The following is a 24675-nucleotide window of genomic DNA, read 5'->3' as shown; positions in this document are numbered from 1 at the left end:
TATCCACTAGAAAGGGGAATTGATGAGATTTTTATCGAAAGGGTTTGTAAATGAACACTACCCCACCTCCTACTGAAAGAAACTTCGGCAGGAAGCTGTAGACTTTTGCAAGGAAAAGGTGTGTCGAACTTTATCGCAGTTTTTGTAGCATAAAGGAAGCGAGTTTGTTGCTTCCTCCTCCCCCCCTCCCCCCATGGAACACTTAGTCAATCGCAAGATACCCTCTCCCTCCCCCCACGTACACACACACACACACACACACAACAAGCTAACGGTTTACTCTTATACGAGGGTCGCAATGGGGTTAAACGATAGCCGTAAAACGGCCAAAAAAGTTCGGCCGTTAGGCGTAAAAGTTGACAAATACCAACCGTTAGCCGTAAGCCGACCAAACTATTAATCGTTAGCCGTAAATGGCATCACCCTCCAATACCACTGAAGGGTTAAGAGAAGCAACGTTTCGCACAAGAACACAACGCAAATAATATGTTCCAAAAGGGTCTGAATCTTAAGAAACTGTGGTGCTGCGTCGGTGAGGGTATTAGAAGATAATTTGGTCTGATCAACTAAGTTGATAATGTAAATTGGCTACCGTAAGGATTTTCAAGCGCTAGCCCATTTTCAGAGCAAAGGACGAGGGGCTGACACTCGAAAAAAATGTTAAAAACCAAAGCAGAGCTCAATTAGGTTACTGCTTGCCTCACTCTACAAAATAAAATCAAGATCCAATTTTCTCAAATTGCGAGGAAGATGTTACACATGGATATCTTGCACTGCAACAGTGCATCACATTAGAACTTGCTCCTAAATAAGGATTAGCTTTAGTGCTCTTCGTCTGGTAAAAGAAGTTTGTTTGCACAGTGGTTGTCTCCCCCCTTAAATAACCCTGCAAATAAAATCTGTGGCAGAATGCGAGCCTGGACATTTCCCTCAGTTACCTCAGTCTCCCCTTTCCCACCAGAAGGAATTCCTGGCTCAATAATTTCCTTTTTTTTTTCAGTTTGGACCGTGGGGAGGTCGTCTTCGACAAGCAAGGATTTTTTCTTTCGTCATGCGTCATATTCATGCTTCTAGGACAATGGTTAGTTCCCCACAAACAATATAAATTGTTTTCTCGAGGTAGAAATTACGTGAGAAACATCTTGAGAAGATCAGTATTTCATATGCATAAGCTCATTGATCCGACCGCAAAATGAAGCAACAAAGCTGCTGATATCTAACGGTTTTAAAAGAAAAGAAGAAATTTTTCTCATACCACTTTTTTTGAAAAAAGAAAAAAAAAAAGACCCTAGATAGAATTGGTCGTTTTTTTCCCCTCTCGGGAACGCTATTGATAGGGAATCGGCACTCGCGCGACTTCACGCAACACACACGCGCTCACTTGCGCCCATGAGAGAATTCTTCCCGCATGGTCCGCGAACTATAAGATTTCGTACATTTGTTACTGTTTAATTCGTAGAACAGACGTTGTAGTGGCTATAACTGAGTGTGTTACGGCGTATTAAAGCCTGTCTCATCAACGAGCTCGTCTAGTCGTCCCGGAGAACAAATGACTCAGTTCTACGTTTTTTGGGTTTTACTCAAGTGCTGACATGTCCCCAAGGGCATTGCTGACCAAATATTTCAATAATTCGGGCCGTTTGTGTTAACTGGATATGGATTTCACCGACACTTTTAACAATTAATAGGATTTTGGGCAGATTGAATGCAAAACTATTTTAATCAACGTCTTCACATGCTGTGTTGTTTATCCCTTCGTTTTGACGCCTCTGGAAGATTCGAAGCAATCAATCAACTTGTTTTGAAAACGTTACGACTGGTTTTGTTTCCAGATTACTGGCAAAGCGAAAACCTGAGGGAAAATGAAGAGAAAGCTCTGTTTTTTCTCTGAGAGATGGATAAGGGATGCGGTTAATGAAATATATGTACACATACTTTGGGTTTCTTACACGACGTACAGTACTAAGGCTCCACAAAAGATTGTTCAAACAGCGTCAAGTAGTGTTATTTATATCCCGAGCATTCCAGGGTATTCTCAGCTGGCGTTTCGCAATTTGCGCTGACAAGGGCACCCTCTATATATATCCGGGTCAAATGCAAGGTTTAATTTATTTTATTTTTGGTAGACAGATTGCCTAAACATTTGAAACTGACGGGCGATTTGTCCGGAAGAATCTGTAACACGCCACCACACGCACTTGACTTTGTGACCCTATCAATGCAGAGTTCCACATTTGATATTCAGTAGATTGAGCGGCACGCTTTCAGATGTTCTCTGTACAGATTTGTGGCCGTCATTTCTGGCGTGGATCCAGGCTTTCGTCCCCCGTATTAGAGTCGAGATTGTTCCGAAGCAGATCGAAATAAAAGAACCCTTGAACCTCCTTGTGAACCCGGTAAATAGTTTCACGTATTTCTTTCTTTGTGCGGACACCGACGCACGTCAGTCGTTAAACGTTAAGTCGTGTCCGTTATTGAACCGTTATGTCCTTGAATCGTCTGAAATGTTCTCTACAACGCCCATCGCAGACGACGTACTTTAACACTGGATTCCTAGGCTAGCAAACGCAAGACAAGTGTTTTGACGCATGTGTGAGCTGTTCCAACTCCGGCAGGAGATAAATCCTATTCAAACAATCTCGCAGACGAATTAATCCAGTTAAAGCTGTCTGGAGCATCAAAGGGCAAGAAAAACGAGACAGATTGATTTCTTCGATAGAGACAAATAAGAAAACAGACGCCGCTTCTTAATTATTTTCTTTGACAACATTCTGCAAGAATCCACGCGCGACACGAGAGATCAACGCTCCACACTCGTTCTTAATCATCGGCGAGCTTAAAGGAGAGATCATGAGCCAACTTTATTCATGCTGATTTCGGTAATTTATACGCTTTTGGAGATAAAATAGATCATTGAAGTTGAAGTGAAATAAAAATGAGACTTAAAATATCAGAAAAATCATCATCCGGAAAACTTTTATTATTCATATTCAAATAAATTAAATTAAGCAGCATATACGTTATCAATTCACAACTAAATCAGTTTCAAAAAACAACTTCCAAAGCCTCTAATCTGTCCGTTCACAGATTCCCTGTATTGCAATTCCCCACCCTCCCCACTCCAAACAAGTGATACACGACCCGTGGAAAAAGAAAACGGTTTACAGTGAAGGAATAAGATAAATTGGAATTTTAGCAGATTACTGACAATTTGCAATAGCCCTTTTCCCTTGACAGATTTTCATTTAGCAAGACTATTTCTGCGGCAATATTGCTCACAAGCAATACATGGGCCAGACATCCCAGTTTCAATAGCATCGAGTATTGTCTCCAAGTTGGCTTCTTGTGAAGTCTTATTTTGTTTTGAATGGCTGTAACGATTATTTTTGCTTTAGTTCTTCGATACTTCGTCTTCAAACAGTCTAAAGTACGACGAAACTACTACGAAACTTTAAGAAAAGAAGCAATAACTAAGAACACGTAAAAATAGCAAAAACAACCTAATTTACATTAACTTGTATAACGATATAAAAATAATCTTGTGTTATCAACTAAAAATCTGTATGATTTAATATTTGTTTTTGTTTATTCATAAAATAACATTCAATATGATTTGTACTACTATTTCAAGTCAAAAGTCAATATAAAAAATGATGCTCATGACAAGCAAATCATAAAATTGCCTGAATACAAATCTCTGTCTCAAGTCCTAAAATTGTACTTGCCTTCTCAGTCGAGTTTCCTTTGCATTCGTGCTCTTTTTCGAGACCAGTCCGAAGTGCAACGAAGATTTTCCGATTTCCCTGGATTTTCTATCGGATTCCCTCCTAGATTATTTGCCAGATCATGAGCCTCGGCTCTTTGTCGTTTTCGTCCCGTCGCTTTCGCCTCAAGTCCGCATACCCTTCGCCTGCGCTTACGAATAGAACAGGGAACGGCAGCCTGGGTTTCAAGTTCTCCACTTTAGCTGTACTTCCGGTTGTGTAATATTGCATCTGACTTCTGTCGAAAACACTGTAGCTATCGTCTTGCCGAGGACTGTCGTAAATCACTTCTGACGTCTTAGCCGTTTCCGGTGACTTTACAGCCCTAGAATCTGAGTCTCTCAGAACTTCCAAGTAGGCTGGAGTTGCAAAGGAACCCACCTCGAGGTTTCCGGTACCGCCATCGTTTCCTGCCTTGTTTTCAACTTCCGGTAAGAGATCGCTAGGTTCATCGCCTTTAGATCCAGAAGATTCCCCAGCAGACTCACTTCCGGTTTCAAAGTTACTACCGTGAGCTTCAGCAGTCGCGTGAGCATCGTTCAGTTTGACATTTTCACCAACAGATAGTACCCTATCCCTGGAAGCTGCATCTTCGCTTCCACTTCCGATTTCTGCTTGTCCGAGCGCAAAACCACTTCCAACTGTTTCATCAGTACTTGCAGATGCTTTTTCACTTTCTTGGCCTTCAGATAGAGTTCCACCTTTGGAATGGGCCTGATCACTGAGAAGATTGAGTGGGATTTGGGGTGGCTCCGGAACACTTGTCGTCGGATGGCTTCCAAAGCCCTTGAATTCGGATAACATTCGGGCGAAGTCGTCTACTCGGAATTCGGTTTTGCCAACAACATCGTCGGAATGAACCGAGCTCCTGAGGAGGCTGTTAGCAGACTCCTCAGTCCCTTCGAACTTGATTTTGAATGAATCCGATGAAGATGCAGTCCCTACACTTGATCTAATCTGTACACCAGTCAGAGTTTGTTGTTTATCCTCCACAAAGTTAAACTCGTCATCGCTGTCGACATCTTCGTCAGACAAGTCCTCCTCATCCTCTCGGTCCGTAGTTTGTCCCTTAGCTCTGTCACTGTCTTTTGTAGGAGATGCTAACACAAAACATTGGCAAAATTCCCTTTAAAATTCAATATGAAACCCTTCCTTTTCACTTATTGATATCTTAACCACTTGCGAGAACATAGATAGTTGTAACCGTTCGGTTGACCCTTTACACCCTAACATCAGTATGCATATTCTCCATACTGTTCTTCATACATGTTCTGAAGCGCTGGCAAGGAGAATTTGCACAACAATCAAGAGGTTCTTCAGTTGATTATCATTTCCGTTATTCTCATGACCTTAATGTTTGATTCAGGGGTAACATTGTAAGGAGAAATTAGATGCTTGTAACTCTCAGGGATTAAAGGGTTGAACGACTTTTGCTTTATTTTTAAAGATTTTTGAGTATAACTCCATTATTTTAATCTGAAGACTCACCAGTGCAGTGAAAAGAGGATTGACACTTACCATTACTTTGATTGGCTAAGGCCGAACCACGTGACGCGTGAGACCAGACCCCGGAGATTCCCGCGTCTGTTTGAACACAAGCATCTCTGACTTCATTCTCACGAAACAAACTCGAGTCAACTTTGTTTGTGTCGGGACCCTGTCCCGTTCCGAGGTTTGGGTTATTCTTCAGCGGGTAAAAACATCGCACACTGCTACCGTACGAGTGAAAAGCAACACAAGCTCTACCTGGAGAATGATAAACGGACGGATCAGGGATGATGCTCCATAGCTTTTGTTAGGGAATAAGAGCAAGCAGTTTCTTACCAGACACAAGCGGTATTCCCTCCAGCTGCGGCAAAGGAAACACAAGAGTGACTCCAACACTTGTACCGACCCACAGTAAACCCTCATCGGCAGCAAGGGCTGTGGCATATACTTGGTCTAGTTTTGTCTTCTCCAGCTGAGAGTCGATATCTAGGAAGAAAAGAGCAGAAATACATATTCCTGGTTGTACGGTGGGGCGGAGGGAATTGCATCTGGTTCTCTACCCATTCTCCACTCCAGAAAAATGCCAGGGAAACACTGCTCATTCTCATTCCCTCTTCAAAACCGTTTCGAAGCTACCTTCCCTCTAATCATTACGGATGGCACTTGTGCTTCTTCAGTATGGATAGATATGTGTAGTCGCCCAGCTCACCAGACATCTAATTCAAAGTGGAGCAGTGTGCCACTACGCTTAGTTGCAATCGGGAACATATCACTACTGTGTTTGCAGTTCATTCGTAAAATAAATATTGAACAAGAGGTCAACTCAACATATTTTTCAGGCAATGAATACCGAGAAGATAGTCTGCCACAAACCAACATACCATCCAAAGATACTTGAAGGTATTAAAATTTTACTTTTAATAATTTCAGGTTTAATTTTTTGTTTCAGTCTATATTTAAACTAACCCCGTTGCATATTGGTGACAGGAGAGGCGATGCTGATATCTTGCACGTGCTTCAGTGTCTCACTATGGAACAACTTGATTGACGGCTGCTTCCAGACAGACACCCACACACCCACACCGTAACAAACAAGAAGCTTGATACTCGTCTTGGGATTTTCATCGACTTCAATCACGTGCTTTGTAAAATAATTGAAAATAATGACGCTCATCCAATGTGAAATTAATGGGAAATAAGCGGTAGGCATTCCGCGAGGTGGCTCTCTTGTCCACTGTTTCCAGGTCGAATTGGAAATTTGATATGTTGGTTTTGTGGAGGGAGGAAAAACTGAAGACCTAGAGAAAAACCTGACGGCCTGAGAAAAACCTGCGGGCCTGGAGAAAAACCCTCGGAGTTGGGAGGAGAACCAACAACAAACTCAACCCACATGTGGCGCCAAGTCCGGGTATCGAACCCAGGCCACCGCGGTGGGAGGCGAGTGCGCCATCCCCGCTCCCTTTCCATGCCCTTTAGGTGCATATAAATGGATGAAGAATTTTATATTGTCATCAAACTGTGTCAGTTGAGTTGAAGATCACAGATTTAGAAATAAGGTAAAAATATAGGTCACAGGCGAATGCGTCATTGATGTTTACTACGACGTCACTTACCTCGAAGCTAATCACTTTTCGAATATATATTTTTCGTTTAGGATTTTTTCCCCTCTTCTAGTAGGCATCTACAAAATTAAGTTTCATTTGTCCGAAAACAATTGGCAAAAAAGAACGCGAGATTTTGGCGAAGAACGGCTCTGAATTTTAAGGAGCCATACTGGCGAGTGTGGACCACTCATCTGACCAATGACAGCGCGCGGTTACCCCTCCTATCCAATTATATCCAAAAAATTTTGTATGTGTGACTATCCATGTTTCATGACCTAAGAACGACGAGGCCCGGTGTAGCTCTCCTCACTGGCTGCAATTTCTATGAAACGTTTCTTTTTTTTCTTTTTTTTTTTTTATATATGTCGTCATTAACAGGTACCTTGATAATCTCTTCATTGCAGTCTAAAATGAACAGCTTGTTACCACAGGAACACCAAAGATTTTCTTTCACAGCCGCCATCGCCATGACAGGAGCTTTACCGAGACCGACGGCCTTTGGTTCACTGAAGTTCCATGTGCCCGCTAAATACAAATAAAATGCAAAAAGGAAACTAAAAATCCCTTGCCAATTCTGCTATAGCCAGCATGTACGTGTTGCCTGGCTTCTACCACCACAGAGATTCCTTTGGTTAAAAATGTTTACTTTTACTGCGCATGTTACTTCTGATGGAATTATTGGGTATGCAAGTCGATGAGGAGCAATTGTATGCACTTTTCCACTAGAACGGTACGGCGTTCAATGTTTACATTGAACACGAGTTTTTATTTCAAGGGTGATAGATGTTACAGAAAAGTGCACATAAATATACACGAACTGAAAAACATACTCTAACACTACGTAAAGCACATGACAGTCACAGAGAAGCGCAATGTACACGAAATTACAGTACATTGAACCCTTTTCACCCTAACATCAGTATTGATATTCTCCATACTGTTCTCTATGCATTTCCTAAGGTGCCATTAAAGAGGATTTGTTTAGCAATCAAGAGCCTCTTTAGTTGGTGATAATTTCTCCCTATTCTCGTGACCTTTGGGCTGATTTTGTAAGGAGAAGTAAGATAGAAGAGTTCCAGGGTTCAAGAATGAATAGATACAAAACATGGGATTGATGATTCATTCGTTCATGTTACCTTGATTGCGTTTGAAAATAATAACGCTACCATCAGCCACAGCTGCAAAGATTTTCATGTTTATCGTTCTGAAAAGAATATATATATAAAAAAGGAAAAAATGAGTGTGAGTAAGTTGACACCAGAAATTACTGTATGAGGGCACAGTAGTGCAACGCCATGTTAAAACCTCAGTGCAATCGTCCAGTTCTAACAATTTAACCCTTTACACCCTAGCATCTCTCTGCATATTTTCCACACTGTTCTCTAAATTTTTCTTTAAGTGCTGACAAGGAGAAATTATTCAACAGTCATGCATTAGCTTCAAAACGTGGTGAACAAAATGTTGTCGAATCACGAGGATCAGCCGGTAACAATACAGACCACGCTAAACCACAATCGATTTTTTTATTACCACAATATCGACGTCAAGTGAAACGAGTTTTTCAGAGCGTGACCCTTGCGTGACGAGTTGATGCGAGCAGCGTTGTCTGTAGTCTTATCGACAACGGCAAATTGGCCGATCACTGAGATTGCGACATTATTGCCAGTTGTGGTAAAATTGAAGTTAACCGACAAAGAAGGACAGGAGGTTTTTCATTTTTTGCATTTCATCTTCCGAAAGCAATGCAAGCCAATCTCTGTATAAGTCAAAATATCCACAGGCCCTGACGAGATTCTCGGCAAGGACTTTCGAACCAATCTACAAATCGTATAGAACATGCGTAACTACTATCGGCTTACTTGATTTGCAAGACTGCATCTGGAAGTTTTACTGACATGACGTAGCGCCGTGTGGCGTCCGCCGCATTATAGATAAAAATTCTGAGGAAAAACGTGTAAGAGTGATAAAGGTCAGTGATAAGATAGATGAGTTCTAAAACTTTTCCAGGTTAGCAAAGTTGAGACAATTTGTATCCATGTTAAGTTCGAAGTCAAACTTGCTGATTCGTAATTAGGAGGACTGGTACTCTCCCTGAGTGGGACGCAAGCCTACCGCAGTACCACAGGTTATGCGTCGATCAACTCAAAGCTTCAACATCTCCCTGGGCAAATGCCCCTCCCAATTTTTCATGTAAAAGACAGAATCAGCTACGGTGACTTTCTGCACAATGACCAAGCTTTAAAACCTAGACCTGGTAGACCTTTTTTCTGAGCTATTTGCTCGCGAAAGTAAATTACTTACCTTAAACACCTCTAAATTTAAAGATATAACACTTGTATTCCTAAAAAGAATTGACACCGCCTGTTCAAATTCCCCACCTCCGTCCCCACTCACCGGGCATGGACGACGGCAAAATGCCCGTGGATTACTCCGGGGGCGGGGGGGGTATGTTAAAGCTTCGAATTGATCGGCTTGTTACCTTCTCATTAACCGGGGTAACCCGCCCACCTCTAGGAATAGGGAAACAATGCAGTTTTTGGTAAGGAATGATAGATAAGCTGAGACCTCAAACAATGAGCCAAGCCTGGCTGATAGAAGTGGTCCTTGACCGTACCTTCCTCCCTGTGTTCCTAACCAGACCGTGGGAAAAGGAAAGCCAAACCTTCCGCTGACCGTTCCCTTGAATTTCTTCTCCTCGCCGCAGGTCCTTTCCATGTACGCACCACACAAGATATTGGACTCACACACGTGAAACGACTCTACCACCTGTGGAGGGGTGGCAAGGGAAACTTTGACTACAGACACGTGACCGGCATTATCTCCACTTCCGCAAAGGAGCCAAAGAATGTTGTAGTTGTCGTGGACACCGGGAAGAGAATCCGAAATATCTGGACAACTCACGATACATTGAATCTGTAAAGAAAAAAATAATAAAAAGAGTTTAACCTTCATCACTGGCAAAGAGCAGTCCTTCCTTATCGGCAAAGTCCGTCGCACCAGTAAAAAAAAATCAGCGAAAACCAAAACTGATGTTAGCGCGCCGAGTGGAACTTTGAGAGTGAGGCACACCCAACGCGATAAGATCAATTTTCGATTTCACCAATTTGTTTTTACTCGCGCGACGGACTTCGCGGAAAAAGAAAGGACTCAGTACTCTTAGTCTACCTCCGTTAGAGCAATACCTTCCAAACTACATAAAGTATCCTCTGATAATATGAATATTATAAGTTATAAGCATTTAGACATGTCCCTGAAAATTTCTGTAGAGAACAAACCCACTATAAAAGTAATAGCATCAAAGAAGTAAACTCGCGAAACAGAAAACACGGACAAAAACCCCCGCAACAGAATAGGGAACCAGGAACAAACTCAACCCACATGTGATACCAACTACAGGTCTTAGAATCGAACCAGTCACGGTGGTGGGGGAAATGCTCTTGACACAACTCTCTCTCTCAGCTCCTTGTAAACGTTTCCGTTGCAAGAACATGATAAAGTACCTTTGCCTTCTGGTTGAGCATAAATAAATTTGAGTTATCTTTGAGGAGAGGCATGTTCCGCCTTTGAACGGCCACGCCTCCAGTTCCATCATCTTCTGGAAGATACCAACCTGGATTGTTTTCAGGGGCTAGAAAGCAACCAAACAAAAAACGAAAAACAAAGAGAATTTAGCCACATTGAAAATCATCTTAAACGTCAGGGAAACCCTTAACCCTAACATTCCACAAACATTTCGATTTAAGGAAGATAACTTCTATGTGGCGGTCTATTCAAGAAAGATTCGCTTCATGTTTTTCATAATATCTTTCTGCAAGTCAAGTTCTGGTCGCTTGGTAGAAGCACACTGGGACAAGTCACTGAGGGAGTTTCCACAAATAGCTGGTAGTAAATGCAAGAAAAAAACTCGACTTACCCAGTCGCAACTTAGACGTATTAAGAGCTGTGACCCATTCCGCTTTCACTGTTGGCGAGTCTGTGCTAAAAATGTAGTTTACATTGCCATTCCTGCAAAACAATTGTACTACCAAGTAATGTATTCATCAGGATAATTGTGGTGTTCTTTCTTTCTTTCTCTTTTTTTTTAGTTTTATTGAACCCGCTCTAACTAGTTAATGCGTTTGATGATATTGCTCATTCAAGTGACGCAGGGATAAATGGTCCAAATCCTGTTGAGTAATATCGGGATGACTGACCGAAAGACTGTCTTACAATCTGGATGACTGACTGACTGATCGACTGACAGACATACGAATAACGAGGGTAAGTTTCCAAAGAAACTGCAGTGCGGCGACGGTCGAGAGGGGCGGGGGTTGGGGAGGCGGTGTAACAAGATAACTTGGTTTTATCAACTGCGTTGATAATGTCAACAGGCCACCGTAACGAGTTTCTACAGTTGACGTCTCGAAGATGAGCCCTTCGTCAGAGCGAATGACTGACAAACAAACTGACCGACTGACTGACAGACTGACTAACTGAACGGACTGACAGACTGATTGACTGACTGAGACTGAATACCTAACCAACCAAATAAATGATTAAACGACTGAGTGAACAACCCACCCACTGATCAACAAAGTCACTGACTTACTGACCAACCGACCAAAGCGATTGCTTGCGTTCAAAAATACTAAATCAAAAGTTCTAAAAGAGCACTAAGGGTAACGAAAGAGAAAGAAGCTAAATTACCAACTGTTTAAAGCTCACTATTAGGACATTAACACGTGCGGCCAAACTCATAACTAAGATGGGCAACACGGCTTTGTACCCAGTTGTTACATAGAAATTCACAACTTTCTCCAAAAGCGATATTTTCAAGGCACCATTTTTACCAAAAATCCCCGAATTCAGTCCGAAATAATTTTACACCGTTTAGTGTTACTCTTACTTAGATGGCAATGACAACTCGAGCCAATAAAGATTGGCCAGTCGTGTTTCTTCCTCGATTGTCCTCTGCACTGCCTTGTGCCATTTCTGAACCTTTTCCATATCAAGAACCTGAAAAATTTTTACCAAAAGTAAATTACATATCTAACAGCAACTGGTGCTATACATGACTAATATCCCAACGTTTCGGAATCATTTCGTTCTCAATTCAAGCCTTTCCCCCAATTTTTATGATCCTTTTATTTTACATCAATTCACGGTCTCAAATCACACGACCTGAAGAGAATACCTCTTTTCCAAGAGCGCGAATACGAATCTAACCTGGTATGACCGTCGTAGCGTGGACACGAGGCCAGCGATTTGACCAATGATAGCTAAGTCCTGCTGCAGGTCTTCAAAGTGTTCCCGGCAACCACTGTAAGCACTTCGATACTGACCTGTTTGGGAAAATTTTGCAATTTTTTATCATTCGAAACAAATAGATTCCATTTTGCTATTTGTGTGTAATGCAAAGGATCACAAAGGACGTCAAATTGTGGTAAGAACATCACAGAGACATTCTGCTGCGCTCTGTGTGCCACATGACACTCATCTAAAACTACTCTTAACCTGCGAATGACTGTGAATTAACGAAAAATCATATATGTGAACTGCGGATTTCTAAATGAATACGAGAGATCTTCGCAGTAATGAACACTACTTGAGCAGCTTTATTTTCACTTCTGCTTAAATGGTGTTCGTTACTGCAAAGATCACTTCCATATTCATTTAATTACTGTGTGTCAGAAGACATTGTACCTACCTTCATTAGAGTGCTTTATCGTTGTTCTGTAGGAATTTGTCAGTATGTTAACACCCGGACCATATTCCACGATATTCACATCACTCAATGGAACATTCCACTTCAGTTTGTACTTGGCTTTTGGGTCAATAACCATGTGCATGGCACGGTCTTTCTTCCTGAAAGGGAAACGAGATTACAGATACCAAAAATTCAAAACAAATTACTCATGCTAACCAAAGAAATCAGTGACCAAAATTCCCCAAGTTCTCCAAAGTAAAACCGAAAAATTCCCCGCCGCAACAAATACAAAATAAAAACACAGGGTCAGCGTCCCGCTCCTTTAATTACAAGCGTCATTTCCTCTCAGTACTCCTTTGGCTTAACGTGTTACTAAGCATCTAATTTCTCAACCCCTGGATCAAAAAGGTTACTAGAAAAAGGAGCATGAACAGCAGCTAATTAAAGGAAGCTCTTAATCGGTAAAAAAAAATCTCCTTGTCAGCTTCTAAGGAAATATATAGAGACCAGTATAGAGAATATGCATACTGATGTTAGGGTGTAAAGGGTTGACATATTGGTCAAAAGTCACAAAAAATCCTTTGGATCGAGGCCCAATGTAAGAAGACGAGAATTGCATTTGTTATTTTGTTGTAAAAACAAATGTTCCCTGATTCAAGATGAAATTCTATCTTTCTTTTCTAGAACTATTTCTTGACTTTTAACAACTATTAAAAATTAACGAAGCAATCAATAAAATAAATATAGAATCAAACATAGATTTTTAAAAAAATGAGGCAAAGAAAAAAGAGCAAATCAATCTATCGATCAGTTCATTGCTGATTTGATTAACAACCAACGTTATCTGATCATTAGAATTATACATTCTCCGAGAGGAAATAAATGGTTTCAACTCTACTCGGCAATCTTACCCCTTAATGAGAGAAACACAAAGCAGCATGTCTGACAACATGATAATGCGTCGTTTCTTTGTCCCAAGGATTGATTCACCTTCAACATTCTGAGACGATAAAACAATAGAAATATTGAAGACAAAACAAGGAACAAGTAGTAGAGCTCTATCATCTCCAATACCTAGAAAACTACTTATCGTGTAGAGGAGAAGAAGAGGGGTGCTGGGGCGAGATAAAATAAAAAACTAGCGTTCTTCTCGGTAACCTACAATCGCCAGTTCAAAAAGGAAAGAGACGTACATGGAGATGCAGTCGGTCTGCGTGACTAAGACTGGCGGTTTTGTGGACGCGACAAACGTTGCGCAGCCGAGCTGCCAGAGATTGGTCGTTTTCACAGATCCTACCGCTTTGATTTTCATTGGGCTCTTAAACCGCTTGGTGCACATACAACCATCGCACAAACTTTGCTGATGCCAGATTTTCACACCGGCTGGTGTTGAGGATCACTGCCGAATGGATATTTTCTTTCCCATTCGTCACTAAATCAAAACCTGTCTGTGGCATACATGTTACTTTCACAGTTGCTCTTCACATTATTGTGAGTGGTCTCTATCTATTCCATTTTAGTGAATGCCAGAGAGAAAATTTCGTCACGGTGCCTTACAACTTTTTCAACAGCCTATATTAACACATTTACTCACACATTGTACGAAGTCGTCCTGTCTTATGAAGTACCTATTTCCAGAAGCCAAAGTCTGAAGGTCAAAGAAACAGAATAAATATCAGTTGCTGCAAAAACATACTGCAACTGTCACACTGCCTTTGATAAGTAGTGATCCCTTGTAAAAAAATCTTTAACTCAAGTAATTTCTATAAGCTATCTTTGTACCTTTTTTATTTACCCAGAAATTATCCACGCTGAGTGCACCAAGATAACATAATTTTGAGTTTTTTTTAAGCTCCAATTCCACTGGCAATTTCAAAAGGTCCAATCTATTTCAAAATTTCCAAATTACTTCTAAGGGGTCTTGTATGCCAAGTCTCTGATATTCAATTGATAAATCATCAAAATGCCAGGTAATAGGTAATTCTGATCTTTGTTAGGGACATTTGGGTAAAGCAAACTCATTATTACTGACAAAAATTGATGTGAACCAACCTTGTCCTGGACATCCTCTGTTAGCAATAGGGATACCAAGGATCAGTAAATTTCTGATAACTCAAACCCTTGGTTTTGGAAAATCCTTACACTTTGAGACAAAACTGGCATCTTTTCCCCCTTCAAGTACTGTCCTTTTACCCTTGAACCTTGTATAATTCAAACCAACCTGCTTCCCTCAAAGAGGTTCCAAGTTTGGAAGAATGTTAATATCTAAGCAACTTCCCACCTAACCCCTCCCACAACAACAATCAACTGATAACAAGTTAGGGTTAATGTTGGGTTAGGAGACGGATAGGTGCACAGTTGCTCAGATACTAACTTTGATCCAGAACTTCTATTTCAACTGACCTTGTGGCTTTGTGCCACCAACCCATCCAACAGTTTCACTTTATTTCTTAGCTCAGCTTCTCTCTTCCTTTCCCTGAGACTTTCTGCCAGACACTCTAACTGAGTAAGAGCAAGCTGGAGGGGAACACGATCTGGATGGTCCCTGGGAGTCACAACCAGCAACTCCTATGAATACAGTAAAAGTGATTTGAATTAAGACTATTTTGAAATGAGCTTGAGTATAAAGAGTGGAGACCAGGTTGTTCCAAAGATGTTTACTACTATTCCAGAATAAAAAGTTAAACTTGGTTTTAATATCTCTGCCTCAGAGGTGTACAATTGTAGTAAAGTTTGAGGGGAAATCTTCTGCACAGCTATAAAATGAATACTACCAAGGATTTCTTAACTTAGACATATTTGAAACCCAGCCCTAGCCTCCACTCTGAAAGACCTCAATTGAGTCCGAGCAAAACTTCTTTGCATTGTGATATTTCAAAACAAGCTTTACTACCTACCATACGTTTCATGTAATTTAAGCTAGGAGAGTTCAGTATTAAAAGACAAAAAAATCTATTAATTCTATCTGCTCGTTACTTTTCTTCTCTAAAGTGAATAACATTTTGAAGAGAAATTCTTCTTGGCCTTGCAAGTAAGTGAGAGAGATAAAAGAAAATCACCAAATGTCTAGAGGAGCAGAATGTTTGGGGGAACCTGCAAATTCTTAGCACCCTATCCAGGGGGAAGTTGTAGAATGCAACCTTGTGTCTCTGGAAAGTGGAGTAATCAAGTGCCAATTTATTTGAGATGTTGTTTACAGTGAGCATCATTATATTTGTTTAAATGCTAAACAATTTATAGTTTTTGTATCTATTGGCCTAATGTTGCAGATGGCATTTTGTGGGATTTTCCTTCAGTGTAAGGCAAAACTGACAGTAATAAAATATAGGCTATAAATCAAAAGAAAATTATCATCAACCCTGATGTAGCTGAATTGTGTTTTAAACAATGCATTCCTGAAAGCTTACCCCTCCTGCTGGAATATGTTTGTTGTTTCTCTATAGATGTGCATGTAACCACTAACAGAGTTTTAAAGTACAGTTATACTAAACATTTTATTAACAGCAAGGTACAGCAGTTCATTACTAACCTGTAGAAGGGCCAAAATTTGTGGAAATCTATAAATTGGTCTTAACATCAAATTATGAAGGGAGAGGTGGTCAAGGCTTGACTGTCTGCGTGACTGATATATACAAAAAAATCAATTTTTATTGGTCCATTTTATAACAATTTACAAATTGACAAATTCAATGGTCAGTTCCAAAATTGTAACATGGAAAAATTCAGACAGCTGTATGTAGTATAACATTATTACAGGAGTACTTGATACAAACATTTGTAGAATGAAAGGTAATGATCTATTTGCTTAAATATATCTTTATCAAATTGCCAATTACCAACCTTTAAAAACTGTGCAAATGCCAGATGAGTTCTACAAGCTACTTTCACTGTATCCATAGCTTTGGCAAAATTGTTCACATATCCGCTGTAAGCATCCAGGACCATGGATTTGCAAAACTGTTAACAATAAAAACCAAGTGAGGTCAGTAAAATAAAAATTTAAAAAGGAGGATTTTTAACCCTATCTTTTTAGACTTGATCCCTTTTCACCCTTGAGCCCCTAAGACTGACTAGCATCTAATTTCTTCTTACTACATCACCCCTAACTCATACTTGAAAGTCACCAGAATAGAAGAGATGATCACCAACTAAAGCAACTCTTGATTGTTAAAGAAATTCTCCCTGTCAGCCTATTTGGAAATGTATAGAGAACAGTATGGAGAATATGTATACTTGTGTTAGGGTGTAAAGGGTTTAACTCTTAGTATTTGACTTTCACTCTCCCTTCCACCATCCACACATTTCAAGATATTTTTTGATTTGTCTTCTCCTGGACTGTCTGCTTGACTATTTAAAGAAATATTTTCAGTCAATCTGTGGAATCTCTAGGAGCAGGAAGCGTTGATTCTATTAGCTGTAAGCTGTGAAAAAAAAAATGTTACCCAAAGACTAATAAAGGTTTGCTAATACTTGTCACAATTAAATTCAACATGATGATTAGTAATATGAAATAATATTAATAACCAAAAAAATTAAAGAAGGTAATTTAATCTCACCAGAGCATACAGGATGTCACCAACTTTCATATCTGGTGTCCAGTCTGACATCCTTGCACTCAGTGCAATATTAAACATGGCATGACACTGCAATACTCTATGTACATGTTGGAAAATGATGTCAATCTTGTTTGGCTCGAGAAGATCACGCTCTCTGATGGGTAGCTCATATTGCTGTCAAAGATGCAAAAATATGCAAATAAATCAAATAATTTTTTCCCACAGGAGTTAAGTCAAACTTTTCTTGAAGTAAATGCTTAACAGATGGAAGAGTGTTGGTATCACAAACTTCTCTAATGTAATAAATGGAATTACCCACACATTTTGATTAATTCTTACATATGATCTATTGGAGGACAGATGAACACCCCGGATCTGATTGTTAATTCTCCCCTCCAGTCACTACACATTTCCTTGCAAGTTAGTTACAAGAACTTGGTTCTAGATCAAGATAACAACTTCCACCTGATAAGTTTGAGTATTCTCATCACCTGTTTGCTGGGTAATGTATGGATATTAAAGGGAGAAGTTACATGCTAATCACTGCTGGGAGTTAAGGGGTTAACAATGTTCTGCTTCTCTACTATATAATGAGTGTGCCATTTTTTTGTTCTTACCACATTTGGTGCTGTCTGCGATCTATTACTGATCAGACACACGGCAACATGGAATCTATTATCGGCCCTTTAAAGCCTAAGAGTGACCAGCATCTGGTTTCTCCTTACAATAATACTGCTGAATTGTTCATTCAAGATCATGAGAATAAAGGAAATGATCACTAACTAAAGAGGCTCTTGATTGTTAAACAGATTCTCCTTTTCAGCACCTTAGGAAATGTATAGATAACAGTATGGAGAATATACATACTGATGTTAGAGTGGAAAGGGCTAATTATATGACACCCATCCACACACACAAAACCTTTTATTCAAGCAAATAGAAAGGGAGAGAGAAAAGACTTTAAAGGACCATGCTCAACCAGGATGCATTGTGGGGGTAGTGGACATTCTCAAGATTTTCTGTATAACAAAAAACTGAAGCTTATACTGTGTGCAATATTATTAGACAAAACCTTTGCAATCTTGATCTGTATAACAAAAAACCAAAGCTTATATTGTGTGCAATATTATTAGACTAAATCTTTGCAATCTTGATCAAGAACCAGCTCTTTATACCCTCATCTAGCATCTATCATCTATTTGCTATATAGATTTGTCATTTCAGTCTGTGTTCACAATAATGAAGCCATCAAGAGGTAATCGTGCACAAGCAGAAAGCCTCCATATTATATGGCTTACTATATCAATTTTGAAAGCATGAAATGAGAGAAATACAGCTTTAGGATTTGGCAAGAATATGAACAGCGAGTTTGCAGAGGCCCTGCTAGACAGCATTTTGGAGCAAAGTCGAACAGAAAGTTCCTCTTGATAATTGGGTGACTGTCAGATGGGAAAACATTTACAATCAATTGCAACTTTATCCCATGCAAGTGTTTGAGTGACCATTCTCTCCCAATGAAATCAAATTCAGAGATACATTTCTCCAAAATTTTATTTTGGTATCCTCTGTTCTTAAGACTACTTTAAAACACTGTATGTTCTAATCAAATGTGGAGCATGATGGATTTATTCATGGCAGGTGTAGCACTTCTCCTCTCACAAATCCTTTCTTTGGGCCTGGTAAATGACACAAATAAAATTTCAAGTATTCGAAGGGCTTTATCTCTTTGTTATAGATTTGTTTGTCAATGGTCAATTCCCTGCTAAACCTCTCCCATTTTGTACACTATTGTGTTTAAGAATATAATTTCTGAGTGTGATATTTTAGCAGCGAATAGTGATTGTACCATGGTACAATGTACAGTCATTGTTTCTCATCCTACAAATTCTTCTATTTTGTTGTTGCTTCTGTTCCACAGACAGAAAAGATCAATGATGTACTTCTTCTCAAGGAGCGGTTAGTCATGCTCTGGGCGATAACATCCTTTTTCTATTTTTGCCATGAAAATAGTGGCTAAAGCTACCATCATTGTTGTATTCTTCCCTGGTTTTTTTGGTTTGTGAGAAAAAGCATCAAGTTCCCAGATAATAACAATAATAACCAGTGTGCAAAGCACACTGGAGGGAAAGAAATAAGTTTTTATTTAGGAAATGAGATATGTATTACCTGCTTAGGACTCTACTCTTAGTTATTTATCCCATATAATAGAGCACAGTCTCCTTCAAAGAGCTCAGGGAATAATATGAACTTCAAGCAGAGAATAAGCAATGTCCAACATCACGTGGAAAATGGTTGTTATAAGCACTTCAAACAGCTCTGTATTAACTCACTTACCTTGCTAAGTTGATCCAGAAGCCTCATATAATCTGCTTCACTCTCCAGCATGAACTTCACAATTTGGTATCTTTTGATCTGGAGAACAAAAGGGAAGCTACAGAACATACCTCACATAAAGAAGAATGGCTCAGGGTTTAAACATGACTTGTGATCAAGCTCCAAATTAATGCATGATGCATTGATCTAACAAAAAATAGAGGTTAGGTGGGATTTGAAGTTTTCCCATTTAACTTAATGATGTGTGAAATGCATATGCAAAAAAAAAAAATATGCTGATGCTCTTTGTTGTTTACTCTGTTTGATTGCATTTAACTGCACTAAAACACCAACTGCACTGTACATACATTGTGTGATTTCAAGAAAGTAAATTTCTTTGTATACCTGCTCATTGGATAACCCTTCTGGCATGGGTGGCATGACAGGCTGCTGATAGTTTACAGAGTCTGTGATATCTGGGTCAACATAAACTGCATTTGCTTCTTCATTTTCTATACAAGTAAAACAAAACTTACTTGTAGCAATTGCAGGGGATATTGTTAGTAGTGAAAGTGGTTCAATTTGCAGCAATGCTGAATAAAGTCAATTAATGTTCTTGCACTGTCTTGATGTGAATTCTATAATGCATATCTGGGAAAGCATCAAAGGACAATTTCCTGAGTTTCAATCAGAGGATATCAATCTATGTTGTTATTTGGGTCTAGTTTAGAAAGCTTTCACAATTATTGTAATGATTGACACAAGCATCTTTGGCTTTGCATCCCACAGTTTGCAGGACTGTGAAAGGGCCAGTAGCAGAGTTTGAAACAGTCTCATTTATCCAGATAAGTTTATGTCCATGGGTACACTCCACACTGAAAATTTAAAAAAATTGGAAACTTCATAGAAACCAATACTGAAATAATGTAAAAGTAAAAATGTAAATATGCAAATTAGAATGAAGAATTGAAAAAAAACTCTGAAATTTTGTTAGTTTTTTTTAATGTTTCCATTTTAAAAGTGAAAATGAAATAAAGAATAGATTTGTTGATATGAAAAGTGTCTAACTACAATTAATCAAAACTATCATTTATAACAAAATCCTCAAATGTGAGCCTGATTTGAGCACTTATTGGAAAGTGTAATGAGACAGCTAAAGGAACAGTTAACACATCCTGCCTGAGTACAGAAGAACTCATGTGCATGCGCTGTTGTCACACATTTGCCAACTATTTGTGAACTATTGTTTTTTTGTTATGAAAACATATAACCAATGTCTAGTTCCTTTCTCAAATTTTGAAATAGTTTTGATTAATTGTAACAGGAGTTCATGTTGTCCAATTCTGTGATAACAGACTTTACTCGGTCCTATTATCATTGTTAATGTAAAAAAATAACAAATTATCACAGATCTGACAAAGTTATTTTCAATATTAAAACTATCATTGTGAATCAATAAAATACAAACACATTGCACCTTTTTGTGAGTTACTGGCCAAGTATGGTATACTTGGCACTCTATTCAGTCCAAGGCAACCCTTAAATTGGGCCTTCAGTCCTGGACTGGTCAGTGATGACTTCTTCCCAGTGGAAAATGGCGAGAAGTTTGCAATTTCTGATACAAATTGAAACTGAATAAAGAGAAAAAAAATTACATTGGATTCCAAAAATACTTGTGGATTTACAACATGACATACAAATGAAATTTCAACTGTCCTTTTACAAACTTCAGTTTCTTTACACGAGGGACCATGAGCAAGGTATTATTTAGGAAACGAAAACAATGCATGGGACAAAAACATTACAAAAATTAGAACATTTTTGAGAATGGGGAAAGCATAAGCATATTCTCTCGGTTTACTTATGATATATCCTTCTTTGCTCATTCTACTAAGGAGGTGTTGGAGACATTCTATCTCTAGTTTATGGTAGCCCATTCATGTAATAGCTAGGTCATCAAATGATGAGTGAATTCAGTAGACAAACATCAGGGATAGAATTTGAAAAGAGAACTTTTCTTTAGAATGCTCATTCTACTAAGTAGATAGAATGTGAAAAGAGGACTTTGCTTTAGAACATAAATCAGAACTACAAATCAAAGCAAGTTACCGGTCTCTTCCGTTCCCTCATGGGACTTATTTCCACCGTATCATATGGATCCTCTTCCTCTTCCTCATCGATAAAACCATCTTGTGTTCTTATACTGCCTCCATATGTGATGTCATCTTCAGTTTCAAAGTCTGAACCCCATGGGTCGTTTTCAGAGTAGTCATCACTTTCATCATCATGTGAAGGCATGACATATGCCTCTGTGGTTCAAGGAAAAGAGATGATATAGTATATGATTTGAACCAAATAAATATTTATGTCGAAAGCACAAAAGTTTAATTTATGCTGTTATTTCAAGGACATTCCAATCAAATAACAACAAAGAATATACACCATATACAGTAAGACTTGATTAAAAACCCCACCAGTCAGAAAGCAAACCAGCTTATTATTTAATACTGTATGATAATTTGGTTTTAAATACTAAAACAGTGGATGGCATTGAAGATGCACTCTGATTGGCTACTCAAATATTGAATATCCTTTGCTGTTCACCTCAGAGCAACATGCTCTGGATTTGCACCCGAAAATATTGTAATTGTTGCTAGAATAAATGAGTTAAAAACCATCTTCTTGAGCTGTATTATTCTCACTGTTTACTATATTCTAGAACAATCAGTCAACTCAGTGTCATTAGCTAACATGAATAGGTAAATATTCATCACTAGCCACCTCCACTTTGGTGAAGAGTTTTTGACTGTCAACAGTGTTGGCCACCACAAAGAGTTTCTAGTTATAAAATTTGATGTTTTAAGCCTTAGACCATCTTCAATGATGTGGTTGAAGATTCAAACTTATAAAGTTCTACCAAAAATCAAATTTAGGATGTCATTAGCATGACACTCAAATTTGGGGCCTCTAGATGTAAGTCCAGAACACTAAATACTCCAGAACAAGACATACCTCTGTTGACTATGACCTCATCATAGGTTCCATTACTTTTCCAGCTCTGGGCAACACTGCTATCTCTTGGAACATCATCATATAGATGTTCCTGTGAACCAGACAGTGCACTACCAATTGTGTCCCGCCTTTGCACTAAAATAGGAGATGTTGATCTTTCTTTAGAAACATCAGCACCCTCTTGAGAGTAAAGAAAGTCATAAAATGATTCCACTTTTCTAACACCACCTTCAGAGGACACATCCATGAATGAAAGGACTTTGCGGCTCGTGTCCATCACATTATTTTCTACAGTCAAGCTAGGTAGCTCATCTTGGTTTGGACTTGATGTTAGCACTGGCTTGCAAATAATTTCCTCAAGTTTTTGTTCACCCGAGTCATTACTGGTCACAGAAAGCACATCACCTTCATCTGATGAACTCTTCTGATCAGCCTTTGGTTCAGCAGAGTTTGGTACTCGTGGCAAACGCCTTCTAGGTGGCTTGACAGGGTCACCTTCAGGACTGTGACTGAGTGAAGTTTTTTGTTCCATGTCATTACTAGCCCTCTTTCGAGGTTGACGTCTTGAGGGTACCTGAGGACTAGAATCATTTTCAGTTTTTGCTCCAGCGATGAATCCCTTGCCATCTTTATTCTTATTTAAATCTGCTTTCACTGGTGTCCACTGTTCCTTGCCATTTTCCTTGCAATTTTTCAGTCTATCATTTCGTGAACCTTGATCATTGGACTCAATATCATTAGGTTTAGATAACACCTTACTAGAGTCATTTTCATTATCTGCATCTTTTCCTCCATCAGCTGTCTTTAAATTTTCAGTTTTATTTTGTCCTCTCAAATCTTTGTTTTGGGTTTGCATAGTGCCCTTGCCTTCAAAAGGTGAAGCATCACCCCTCTTTTGTACATTTTCTGCTGGAGCAGCTTCTTCATTGCTTAAATCTCCTGAAGACACCACATCATCATAAGCAATTGAATCCCTATCACTCCTGGAATCACCTTTGGTATTACTGGCCATATTCAAAAGGTATGGTCTATGTGTAATCCATCATCAGTGCATCTAGAAAACCTTTCAAAATAAAATCAAGGAACAGCATTGTTCAATATTGTCCAGTCTTGTTTATGATCTAAATGATTTATTGTACCTACTGGTTAGTCTCTCCTTGCTTTTTGCAGCACTAAGACAGTAGGTGTACTGCTAATCGCTCCAAATGATGATCAGTCGTTTCCCAGTTAGACAAAACCTCATTTAGTAATAACCCTTTTTTTGCCTCATGTTGAAAGCTGTGAATCGCCATCTTAGAATCTGGATGAATCAACGGGTTTTTTTAAAGAGATTGCAGTCCCTCTCGCTATGGATTTTCCCGGTCCAACTTCCTGTTGCGACAATTTCAATAATTATTCACGAAAACGTCAACTTTGTTTTCAACTTGACTTATCGGTGATATTGGTCATGGAGATTTTGCAAAGGTAACTCGTAGTAGGTGAGATCACAGAGATAATACATACACCGTAACACAAGTTTCGGTTACGTTCCTTGTGCAACGAAGGAATGTTACACGCAACCTCAAAAGAGACGTCTATCAAGGTTACCCACGCGATTGTCTTAACTTATTGTGAGTCATGCATGCAAAGGAACCTAACGACTTGCGACTACATTTTTTATTCCGGGGATAATTTTTTTAAATTCAAACTAATAAAATTAATCAAATATTTGTTTAGCTTCTTCCTGAAACAAAAATTAAATCAAAGACCAGCCGGATTGGAAAGCCCGCCATTATGAAGCGAAGACGGTAGATCCAACCCTGCGTAACTATGATAATATGGAGCAATTATTTTCAGTCACATTTAAAATTCAACAAGGATGCATAGATTTTACCTTCACAACAAGATCTTGATTAAATTCGGCTCAAAATGACTGCCGTTCTCCTCCATAGAAGCCCCTTCTTGGGGAAAGTTTAGCTTTCAAATCAGCATTACAAAAGAGACTGGGCCTAGACCAAACGTTAATTATCACTAGGTGTGCTGAAGCGTGAGATGGGAACGGGTCCATGAAGGGGATTGTTATTTGCACCGTACAAAAATAATTTCTTTTGATGCACCTTCTTTCTTTTCTAAACTTTTGTTTGATGTAAATATGTTGTATGAAGTGGACACTCACTCGGTGAAGATGCTTGTGTGCCTTTTACCTTTAGAGGTCATAATCAAAACTTTAGGTCTCACGGGAGGACATCAAGTTGAAGTTAAGGTCGAGTCTG

The 24675-nt window shown here is 39.2% G+C and overlaps 1 protein-coding gene across 1 annotated transcript; it reads right to left on the bottom strand.

Annotated features, from left to right (window-relative positions):
• Nucleotides 1–2948: 2948 nt before the first annotated feature.
• On the bottom strand, nucleotides 2949–24428 carry LOC131798868 (rho guanine nucleotide exchange factor 10). The gene is made up of 25 exons (XM_059116531.2): nucleotides 24297–24428; nucleotides 22424–23486; nucleotides 21521–21720; nucleotides 20889–21042; nucleotides 19817–19923; nucleotides 19433–19510; nucleotides 17099–17272; nucleotides 16383–16499; nucleotides 16072–16164; nucleotides 14946–15110; nucleotides 14137–14190; nucleotides 13454–13542; nucleotides 12543–12700; nucleotides 12062–12177; nucleotides 11742–11851; nucleotides 10770–10861; nucleotides 10357–10484; nucleotides 9471–9769; nucleotides 8716–8796; nucleotides 7993–8060; nucleotides 7239–7381; nucleotides 6219–6393; nucleotides 5589–5738; nucleotides 5283–5510; nucleotides 2949–4864 (listed from the first exon to the last, which is right to left on the bottom strand). Exons 2-25 carry the CDS (start codon nucleotides 23433–23435, stop codon nucleotides 3828–3830), a joined length of 5028 nt encoding a protein of 1675 aa, XP_058972514.2. The 5' UTR covers nucleotides 23436–23486; nucleotides 24297–24428; the 3' UTR covers nucleotides 2949–3827.
• Between the last annotated feature and the right edge of the window lie 247 nt (nucleotides 24429–24675).

The sequence above is a fragment of the Pocillopora verrucosa genome, chromosome 9 (genome assembly GCF_036669915.1).
Source record: "Pocillopora verrucosa isolate sample1 chromosome 9, ASM3666991v2, whole genome shotgun sequence".
Lineage (NCBI taxonomy): Eukaryota > Metazoa > Cnidaria > Anthozoa > Scleractinia > Pocilloporidae > Pocillopora > Pocillopora verrucosa.
Note: the sequence above shows the minus strand (reverse complement) of the source record. Positions and strands in the feature narration are given on the sequence as shown.